This window comes from Bison bison, unplaced genomic scaffold (assembly GCF_000754665.1).
Source record: "Bison bison bison isolate TAMUID 2011002044 unplaced genomic scaffold, Bison_UMD1.0 scf7180017864201, whole genome shotgun sequence".
NCBI classification, from domain to species: domain Eukaryota; kingdom Metazoa; phylum Chordata; class Mammalia; order Artiodactyla; family Bovidae; genus Bison; species Bison bison.
This window is the reverse complement of record NW_011494773.1, coordinates 2,199,921-2,211,513: the sequence shown is the minus strand read 5'-3', so window position 1 is coordinate 2,211,513 and position 11,593 is coordinate 2,199,921. Positions and strand designations below refer to the sequence as shown.

The window sequence follows — 11,593 nt, the reverse complement described above, 5'->3', positions numbered from 1 at the left end:
GGCCTGGAGGAAAGCCGCTGCCCTGCTCTCGCCTCCCCCTCCAGCTCCAAGGGTTAAGCTGCTGCCTTCTCTTCCTGCCTCCACCCCCGCTGAGCTGCCACAGTGCCCAGCAATGGTGCACTTCACACTGCTATTACAGTGACTTATTTAGTGTTCATTTAGGGGTGCATCTCAATGCTGTAGGAAGCAGGAGGCCAACTGTCTTGGCAAGAAACAGGCACGAGGGCTGAGCCACGCTGCTGCCGTCCCCCCAGCCTGCAGCCCCTCCATCCTCACCCCACTCTGCCCAGCCTGTGGCCTGCTCCTGACTCAGCCCTAAATCAGGTCTACTCTTCACTCAATCTTCCACCCCCGCCCCATCCCCTTGGAGGAGATGTTCCTCCATAGGAAGGAAGTCCACAGAGGTGTCTATGCTCAGAACCATTATACCAAACAAATTCTAGTGCTGCTGAGAAAGTTCTAGGACCTACAGCAGATTTCCCAACCTGGGGATCTGGCCAAAGGGACTGAGAACCCCCAGGGAATTTGACTTCGGAGGCCAGTGGGATTTGATTACAAAATGTACACAGGACTGGGGAGACAGGCTCTTGGAGGGCACAAACAAAACCTTGTGGGCACCTGGGCCCAGGAGAAAGGAGCCCTCCTGGGTGATCCAGTGCCCATGCCTCTCCCAGAGAGTCCAATAATGAGGCCAAGCCAGGCCAGGCCATCAGTGAGGAGTGGGACTTCTCTGGAGGGATGCCAGGCATGTGATGCCAGCTCTACATTAAGGGACCGACAGTCAGGGCCAGCTGCATGCAAATCAGCAGAAATGGAACAACTGAGCTTTAACGCAAATCAGCAGAAATGGAACAACTGAGCTTTATGACCCTCTGCCCCAACTCTCCACCTGGCCCTCAGTGGCCTAAGGAAACTGTCACTTATCCGTCGTTGGTTCATTAAACAAACACCGGCACCCCCGATACACCACGTACTATTCTGGAACTGCAGACAGGAATAAAAGGACCACCATGGTGTTCATCCCCAGACTTCACAATTTGTGGTGAAACCACCTAGACACAACTAACCAACCCACGAGAAGCACAAGCGGAGGGAGCAAAGGTGTGCAGATGGTCAGAGAAGACTTCATGGGAGAGCTGGGATTTGGCCGGGACCCCCAGCATCTAGCACAGTGCCCGGCATTTGGTAGACAGACAGACAGATGAGCCAGTGGCCTAGGAACACAAGGAATGACTGACAGGGAGAGGGTGGAGTAAAGAGACTCCAGGCAGACGAAGACCATGGCAAGCTGAAAGTGGACGGGGTGGATCTCGAAAGCCCAGCTAAAGATTTTATTTGGGGAAATTGGGAAGTATCAGAGGTAATAAAATAATTTCAGGAAAGGCGTCAGCTGATCTAGGCTTGACATTTAAGATTATTTTGCTCAGAAAAATCCTAGAAGATCCAAAGGATTCTCTCTCTAAGAGGAGAATTGCAGGGACTTCCCTGGCGGACCAGGGGCTAAAACTCCATACTTCTAATGCAGAGGGTATGGCTTTGATCCCTGGTTAGGGAACTAAGATCCCATATGCTCTGCTTCATAGACAAAAAAAAAAAAATTTTAATTAAAAAAGGGAAAAAAGAAATAAAAATAATTTTTTAAAAAAAGGAGAATTTCAAATGTAATAGGTGAAGGGAGAAAAGCTTTACTGAATAGAGTTGTCTTAGGTACCATGAAATTCTAGCACATAGTCCGTAAGCCTGGGCCTGCTCTGTAGATCCTTGCAGATGGCTGTTCCAACCACCCCCTCCCCAGAATCACAATGAGTGGATCAGGCCAACAAGGATCCACACCACTGGGCCCAGTCTGGGTTCCACACATCCCGCAGGTCACTGGCGTGAGTCCAAAGGAGCGTGACCAGGGCCACATACAGAATGGCCCTCAGCCCCTTTGTCTGTGGCTCCAGGGTCAGAATGAAGATCAGAGACGTTTGAGGAAGCAGGCATCAGCCCTCAGGAGGAAGCACTTATTACAATTAGAGATGACTGATAATAGAGCAGACCACATCAGGCAGCCCATAAGAGAATAAGCTTCCTGTCACTGGAGGCAATCAAGCAGAGGCCCAGCGATGTCCCAGAAGCCACTGCACTGAATGATTAGGACAGCTCACTGATAGAGCAGGGCGCCAGAACCGTGTACTAACAGTCCCCTTGGACGCTTTACCTGATCACTCTAAGCCTCCATCCCTCATCCACCAAACAGGCTTATTGATAGTGTGTGTCTTGTAGGTTTGCCATAAGGACTAAGTGAAATAATGTGTGGGAAACAACAGAGTTTGGAGCACACAGTAAACTTTCAACAACTGACAGCAACTATTAGATTGAAGCGTATGAATCGTACTAGGTTACAGGTCGAAAACAGTCTAAACATATAACTATTTCATATGGTCCAAGTAATATATTTACTGAGGGCCACTCAGGTTCCTTCTAACCTCTCTGATTTCACACTGAAAGTTTCCATGCTCCCCACCTCTGTTGGATCCCCAGGGCCTGGGGCCAAGCCAAGAACTCTGCAGGGTCTTTCTGGAAACACACTGTACAGGAAGGGACCCACCCCTCCCGGCGGAGGCGGGTACCTCTTTGCCCAGGTCCTCGCGGATGACCTGGCGGACTTCCTTCATGCTGCTCTGCGGGGCCTGGCTGTGTAGCACCTTCAGCGTGCTGGTGTACTCCTCCGGCAGCAGGTAGTCCAGAGCCCCCAGGTGCTGGCCCACCTTGATGAACGTGCCCCGGTTGGCACAGCAGAGCTCACAGAGGCGCCTGGCAGAGCGGAGGTGCACCTGCAGGGAGACAGACGGGGCCAGAGAGACGTGAGTGCCCATTGCCCACTGGGCGCACTTCTCTTTTCCTGCCCACTCTGCGTGGATACCCTGATTCACCCCCCAGTGCGCATGCACATGTACTTGCACATGCACACACACCCCATCATTCACCTTCAGTCTCCTGGTACACACACACACACACACACACCCATCATTCACCTTCAGTCTCCTGGTACACACACACACACACACACCCCCATCATTCACCTTCAGTCTCCTGGTACACACACACCCCATCATTCACCTTCAGTCTCCTGGTACACACACACCCCATCATTCACCTTCAGTCTCTTGGTACACATACACACACAGACACCACCCCATCATTCACCTTCAGTCTTCTGGTACCCAGACCAGTCAATTCCAACCTCCAACTGCAGCCAGCCTCCAGACATGGCCCAACATGGCCTGACACTTCTGATCGCCTTTCCTTTAAAACTTACCTGGTCTGAGTCCCACTCCCACGGAAACAAGCATGTGTAAGGTTTTCAACTAGTTCTGATACATTTATGATTCATTCAAGGATGTGCTAAGTTCACGCATTTGCCACCCACCCCTCAGCCATACTAATGACACTGTCTGTTTGGAGGTCTACAATTTTCAAAGATGCCAAAGTCATTATTTTTTTAATTCTTCCAGCAATTTAGGGAAGCAAGTACAGGTGTCTTTAAGGACAAGAAACTCAGATGTTTTGATTATAGAAAAAGCTAATAAATGTCAAAGCAAGGTCTAGAAAGCACTTCAGTCCCAGGGCTCTTTAACTCAGCAGACTTTAGCCAGGATCTCCTGTTAACTGGAAGAAAACGTCACAGCGGGGCATTAGGCACATAGGGTGGGCAGCAGGCCAGGCGGTGCAAGACAGGCCAGCCTTAACTCCCCTCCTGATGCCCACCTATCCCTCTGGAGTGGGATGTGGCCCCCACCCACCCCCAGGCTGCACATCCCCAGTCACCACCCCAACTCTGCTGAGGATCTTGGAATTTTGAGGGTCCTGCCTTCCTGGAGCTACAGTTCCTGAACAGGATGGAGCCATGGGCACAAACAGAAGACAAGGGAGGCCCAGGGCTCTGTGGGAACCTGGTACCCTCTTCCTCCTGTAAGTCAACCAGGAGAGTGAATATTTATGATGGACTTACACTCTCAAGTGCTACGAAGGATGCTCACATAATTAAGAGCATGTTGGAGGCAAGAAACCAGGTGAAGAGTTAAATAACGGTAGGCAACAAAGATGGAAGAAACGTTCAAAGATTCTACATGATTAGTTGCCAAGTGAACCACACAGAAAACTGTTACTGTAAGAATTAAAAAGAGAATGCTGCAGCCCCAAATACCCTGGTCCCAGCAGCCAGGGAGCCCACCTACCCGCTCCGTCTATAGCAAAGGGATGCCCCGGACCCCAGGCACTCGGAAGCTGTCCTTAGGCCCTGCCAATCCACCCTTCCTTGCCACGAGCTATGATACTGCACTGACCCTGTGCCACTTCTCCTGTGTCAGATGGGTCACTATTAGGCTTGGTCAACAGCGGGGCTTGGGGGCGGGGGTGGACATTGCAAGACCACAGTAGCACAAGGAGGCTCCCTACCGGCCCCACTGGGCGGCTTCCAGCTCATCAGCCAGCGGGACAGGGGTTTAGGGGCCTGCCAGTGGCCCTCATGGACCAGCCCACCCTCACTACCTAGTGGGCCCCTTCTGTGGACCAACTCAGGCCCATATGCTCCAGCAAGTGCTCTGACCGCCCAGCAGGCAGCTCCCACACACTAGTTCTAGGTCGTCTTCTCCTACAAATCTCTCTGCCACAGGGCAGGCTGTGACCATGGCCCATGTCTCCTTGTCTCCAGGGCAGCCTGGGATCCCAGCCTTGGAGGCCCCCAGCCAAGTCTTCAGGTCTGTTCTTGTTCACCACCCCGATCCTAGAGGGAGCAGGTGCTTTATGCGTTTACTACCTCTGTCCCCTTAGATTGTTCTACTACTGCTTTTAGGAGTTAACTACCTTTTCCTAATTAATACGCTTTTACATTTAAATTACAAATATGGGGACGTCTCTGGTGGCCCAGTGGCTGAGACTCCAAGATCCCCATGCAAGGAGCCTGGGTTCAATCCCTCATTGGGGAACCAGATCCCATATACCACAACTGAAAGATTTCACGTGCTGCTATTAAGACCCAGCGCAGCCAAATACATAATTATTGGGACTTCCCTGGGTGGTCCAGTGATTGGGATTCTGCCTTCCAATGCAGAGGACACAGGTTCAGTCCCTGGTCAGGGGTCTAGATCCCACATGCTACGTGGTGCAGCCAATAATTAAATAAAAATTTTAAATAAATAAATATTTTTTTAAATAAAATAAATTACAGGTATGACTAGTCCCTGGCTGATACAACCCCTGCAATTGAATGTGAATAGATTAGGATTAAAAAGGAGAGCATTTCAGGTCAAGAGAACAACACAACATGCGTGTGTGTGTGTGTGTGTGTGTGTGTGTGTATAAGACCTGCTCCACCATTTTCTTTAGACTAGATTCACATCTGCATTTCTCTCGGCTACTGGAAGAACTCAGAAAGCATTAGCCTCACACCAACAAGGCCTCCTACCAGGGAGCACAGCCAGGGCTCTGTTGCCTCCCTCCTGTGCCCTGAGCCAGTCCCAGGTAGGGTGTCTCCTGGCACAAAGTAAAGGTCACGTTCACACTGTCTGGGCAATGCAGGGAGCCCTCTCTGGTCACACAAGCCCAGGAAGGCTAGTCTACCTCTGACTCACTCATTCCCTGGCACACCACCCATTGGGAACAGAGACCACGTGTGTCCCCTGTAGACTCTGTGTACCCCAGGGCAAGCCATGATGAGCCGTAAGTGTAGATTGATGACAACCATGGGTCACACACACAAAACCATAATCCATGAAACTGAATCGGCATCTACTGCAAATGGCACCCATATTTCAACCAGCGTCTTAAACACACACAGTCATATGGGGATGAGGGATATTCCACTCACCAAAAAAATGTAAATGCTCTTTGAAGGTCAAAAGACACAAATGCTGAATAACAGAGCAGGCATTCTGATCTCCAGGTCCCTTTCCAGCTCCAGCTCCTACAGTTCCACTGTCCCTTAGGATCAGAAGGCAGGTCTCATTCAGAAATTCAAGAAACTGCTGGCTTAGTGCAAAGTCCCTCTTTGAGCATTCACCTCCTGCTTGCTGGTGACTTGGGACGGAGGACCGCCCTTCTCCTGCTCACTGAGCATCTTTGCTTCCGGGATCTGTAATAATAAATCTTGTGATTCTATTTCCTCCGGGTGGATGTGTTTAAACTGCACCTTCAATCAAAACACCCCAGTGAGTTTCACTTCCCCAGTGGGAGCTTGGATGCCGAGAGAGCTGTCTGCGGACCCCGTGTGGGTGGCTTGTGCCCCCGACTCAGCAGGTCATAATCTGCACATTCTTAATTGAATACACCAGTGCTGGCTTCTCAACACACACTACTGCCCTAAACACTGCACACCCATTTGCTCACTGGCCCCGAGGCCTGTGGAGCCAGCACCTGGTTTCATGAGCTGGTTGGGTGTTTGTCACTGCAGCATGTCCTCATTGCAGAGTTCCCACTCCAGGTTCCATTCCTGCCAAAACAGGGCAGGAACAGCTGGCACCATCTCTCTGCCCCTCCTCCAACTTCGTTTTCACTCCCAGCTCAATAACTTGCCTTATGATGATCTCATTACCAATAACCTTGTTGTAATGAGCTTTAATCTGCCTCGTATTAATTAAAAGCATTGTCATTAGCCAGCTTGGGTTGGGATTTGGGGGGAGGAGGGAGTGGGCAGTGAACAGCTAATAAGATCAACTCAGTACTGATTAATTATTGATTGGGAGGGATGGAGCAAAGGCCCAAGAAGGGAAATCCTTTACTTGTGCCTAAATCCCAAAGAGTAGGGAAGAAAGGTACCAAAGCCAGCCTCAATCAGTAGGGCTCCCCCATCAGAATTGGGCAGTTGGGCAGTATCTCCAATGGGGTTTCGGGGTTTGAGTGTGAGACACAGATGAAAGAGACAGACACACATACAACCCCACACATCACAGGAAGAGATGGTACAAGAGAAGGTCACAGACAGACCCCAAAGCACACAAGCCCCTTGACAGATTCTCCCAGTCAAACACTCAACACCCAAAGGAAATGCACTGACAAGCAACCAGTGTTATCTCTGGTCAGTGAGATTACAAGAGTACTTTTCTTTATAGGTCTCTCTGTATTTCTAAAATTTCCTAAAACTAATATTTATCATATCAATAATAGAGGAGAATTTTTTTTAAATAATCTCTTCTTCAACATCTTCTGGAAATAGAAGTCCAGCCCCAAATTCTCTACCACACAGACTGGACCAGCTTGGTGCAGAATCCAGCACTGTTTCCCCAATTTTGCAGGGTGCTATGATCCACATGTGTGTTTTTCATCATGAAAATGGAATTGCAACTCCCCCTTCATCCCCAAGAAATCAAGCCAGGACAGTCTCCAAAGTCTCTTTTCTGGATGTCACCCTTTGCTTTAAGCTTTTACTTAATGAGCAAAGTAAAACTCATCATGTCTTATGGGGGGGGGGAACAAGTTGCAGTTTATAAAAGTTTTGAAGAAGCTTGACCACAGATTTAATCCTACCCCTTAGCAGCGTCCTCTGTCCCTCCTCTGACTGACTACCTGTCGGGTAGATCCTGGTTAAACTGCAACTCTAAACGTGAAATTGCTAAAGCCATAATCTTGATGTCATCCTTAACATCTCTTTCCAAATGGGGTATAAAAGTACCTTCCTTGTCTGAAGTAATAAAAACTGGACATCAGGAAAGGAAGGAGAGTGATTCCTGAGAGATGCAAAGCAAACACAGTGAACCTATGGTTGCCCCAATTCACAGCATTGAGGGTTTCCAGGCCACAGTGCAGGGAAAGGGGAGCCAGGCAGCACCCAGAAGACTTTGAGCTGAAGACACAGAGCTGAGAGTCCAGGAAGACCACAGCAGCTAGAGTTCACAGGACAGAGTACTGGAGAGCAGAGAGCCATATGAAGAAGGAACCCTGAAGAGCTGCCTAGGGTCTGCCTCGTGTACCTGGTTGAGTAACAGTCAGCACGTACACACAAGAAAACTACATAAGCCAGAAAGATGACAACCGCAAAAGCCTAGGGTTAACAGTACCCTGTGTGTTCATAGAGGTCTATTTCTACTAGCTGGACTAGAAAAATTTCATAATTCTTGAGGCATTTGCTATAATACCCAGAAGAGGGGAATATCCCAAACTAAACACCATTCCATTCCCAAGCAATAAATACTAAAAGACTTGAAAAAAATCACACTGTCTCCAAGTAACTTAACTGTCCCAGAACAAAGCTCTATAATATTTATAAAAATACAAATATATCTAGACAAAAAGACAAAATTGCACTGTCTAGCACCTAATAAAATATTTACCAGGTATTCAAAGAAACAGAAAAATACAACACATTATGAGAAAGAAAAAATCAATCAATCAAAACCAACTCAAAATTGAAACCTATATTAGCAAAGGAGGACAATTGTTACAACTGTATTTCATATGTTCAAAATGTTAAGCAGAAGCATGGACAATATTAAAAAAAGAATGAGATCCAAATGAAACTTCTAGAGATGGTAATTTTTGATATGAAAAATATACTGGATGACACTTCCCTGGTGGTTCAGTGGTTAAGTCTCTGCACTTCCACTGCAGGGGGATGCAGGTTCTATCCCACATGCCTTGCAACACATCCCCCCCACAAAAAAATACACTGGGTAGGATAAATAGATGATTAGACATTGTAGAAGAAAGGTCCTAGTAATAGAAACTATTCAAAATGAAACAAAAATAAAAAACTTTAATGAAAAGAGCAGCAGTGATCTATGGGACAACTTCAAGCAATTTTATAAACATTGGAATGTTGGAATCCCCAAAAGAGAGGTCAGGGAGAGAATGGGGGAAAAATACTTAAAGAAATAATACCTGAAATTTTTCAAGTTTGATTTTTTAAAAATTATGAACCAATAGATCCAAGAATCTCAGTAAGCCCCAAGCATAAGAAAGAAAGAAAACTGCATAATGAATTTGTTCAAAATCAGTGATGAAGAGAAAATCCTGAAAGTATCCAGAGGGAAAAAGACACATTATAGAGAAAGGAACAAAGATAAGAATGACAGCAGAGCTCTCGCTGGGAACAACATAAGCAGAAGTTAGTGGAGGAACATCTCTGAAAGGACTGAAAGAAAATCTAGACTCCTATACCCGGCAAAAACATCTCTTAAAACCAAAGGTAAACTAAAAGCTCTTTAAGACATATAAAAGCTGATAGAATTCATCTCCCTACACAATGAGAAATTTTAAAAGATATCCTTCAGGCAGAAAGAAAATGATACCAGAAATACAAAGGAACAAAGAGACCAGAAACAGAAACTTCATAGGTAAAGGCACAAGACTTCTTTTTTAGCACATAAATAGTATAACATGAAGTTTACAGCATATGTAAAAGCAAAATGTATTACAATAGCATAAAGCCTGGGAAGAAAGAAATTAAAGTGTATCATTGTAAGATTCTTCACATCACTCTGTGAAGCAGTACAATGTCACTTGTATGTAGACTACAAGTTAAAGATGTATGCCATAAACTGATGCAATCACTAAAATAATAAAAAGAATTATAGTCCATAAGCCAACAAAGGAGACAAAAATGCAACCATGAAAATAACTCAATCCAAAAGAAGGCATGAGAGAAAAAAAATAAAGCATAAATAGGACAAGTAGAAATCAAGTAGCAAGGTGAAAGATGAAAATCTAACCATGTCAATAATCTCATCAAATATAAGTGGTCTAAACACCCAAATTAAAAGTCCGAGATTGTCAAATTGGATAAAAAAGAAAGATTCATGTATATGTTATCTATAAGAAACTGTCCTCTTAATATTAAAACACACACAGGTTAAATGAAAAGGATGGAAAAGGATATACCATGCCAATATCCATTAAAATAAAGCTGGAATGACTATGTATGTAACAGACAAAGAAACTCTGACTCAAGATGGTGTCACAGCTAAAGGACACGACTTAAGGAAGAAATACTGCTCTTCCAGAAAAATGAAGATGGAATGCCTCCTAATCCATTCTATAAAACCGATGTAATGCCAATATCAAAACCAGACAGAAAATACAAGGGAAGAAAGAAGCTATATACCAATATTCACAGTGAACACAGATGCAAAAATTCTTTTTTAAAAAAAAAAGTGTTAGCGAATTGAGCCTAGTCTATAAATAGGTTCTGTTCTCATTACAACCTATCATAGAGTGCACAATTTTGATTTGTCTCCCTACAGGCAACATTAATTTTGATGGTTATCCACCTAACATTCTCACTTTTTGTTTTCTTTTTACAATTAAGTATTGTATGGGGAAGTCCTTTCAAATTGTACAAATAGCCAGTTTTTTACTGAAATTTCAATTTATTCATTTGTTTATTTGTATCAGTATGGACTCATGGATTTCTAAATTTTTTCAGTGGATCATAATCCATTACTCTCATTGTTTGTTTCACAGCCTCACTGAGATATTTTGACACAATAAACTATACATATTTAAAATGTACAACCTGATAATTTTGACATATGCATACACTTATGAATCCATCACTACAATCAAGCTAATTAAACATATCCATCACCCCCAAAAGCTTTGATTTCCCTTGATAATTCCGGTCCCATCCTCCACATACCTCCCATCTCCAGAAAACCACTCATCTGCTTCCTATCAGTATAGCCTAGAATTTTGTAGAGTTTTATATAAGTGGAATCACATTTTTTTTACCTAGTCGTTTTCCCTCAACACAATTTTTCTGAGCTCCATCATAATCTTACATGTATCAACAGTTTATTCTTTTTTTCTTACTGAGTAGTATTCCATTGCATAAATATATTAATATCACAATTTCTTTATTTATTCATCAGCTGATACACATTTGGGTTGTTTCCAGTTTTGAACTACAAATAAAGCTGTTCTGAACTTTCTTGTTCAAGTCTTTGTGCAGACATGCTTTCATTTCTTACAGGCAAATACTTAGGAAAGCAGTGGTCAAACTGCATGGCAGGGATATGCTTAATTTTCAAACTGTATGGCAATATATACTTAATTTTCAAACTGCATGTCAGTATATGCTTAATTTTCAAACTGTATGGAAGTATATGCTTAATTTTCAAACTGCTTGTCAGTATATGCTTAATTTTCAAACTGCATGTCAGTATATGCTTAATTTTAAAACTGTATGGCAGTATATGCTTAATTTTTTAAGAAATTAAACTGTTTTCTAAAGTGGTTGTACCATGTTACATTTCCACCAACAGTGTATGAGAGTTCCTCTACATTATCCCAATGCTCAGCATAATGTCCTTTGAATTTTAGTCATTATGTGCAATTGTATTTAATTGTGGTTTAAATTTGTATTTCACTAAGACTAATGAAAATAGATGGGGAAACAGTGGAAACAGTGTCAGACTTTATTTTTTGGGGGCTCCAAAATCACTGCAGATGGTGACTGCAGCCATGAAATTAAAAGACGCTTACTCCTTGGAAGGAAAGTTATGACCAACCTAGATAGCATATTCAAAAGCTGAGACATTACTTTGCGAACAAAGGTTCATCTAGTCAAGGCTATGGTTTTACCTGTGGTCATGTATGGACGTGAGAGTTGGACTGT

General features: G+C 44.6%; 1 protein-coding gene across 2 annotated transcripts in view; it reads right to left on the bottom strand.

Moving 5' to 3' along the window:
- ADCK1 (aarF domain containing kinase 1) overlaps window positions 1-11,593 on the bottom strand; it is a 138,173-nt gene that overhangs the window by 72,601 nt on the left and 53,979 nt on the right. For both annotated transcript variants that reach the window (XM_010844396.1, XM_010844397.1), the window contains exon 4: window positions 2,616-2,819. In XM_010844396.1, coding sequence (XP_010842698.1) covers window positions 2,616-2,819 — 204 coding nt within the window. The remainder of the gene's footprint in view (window positions 1-2,615; window positions 2,820-11,593) is intronic.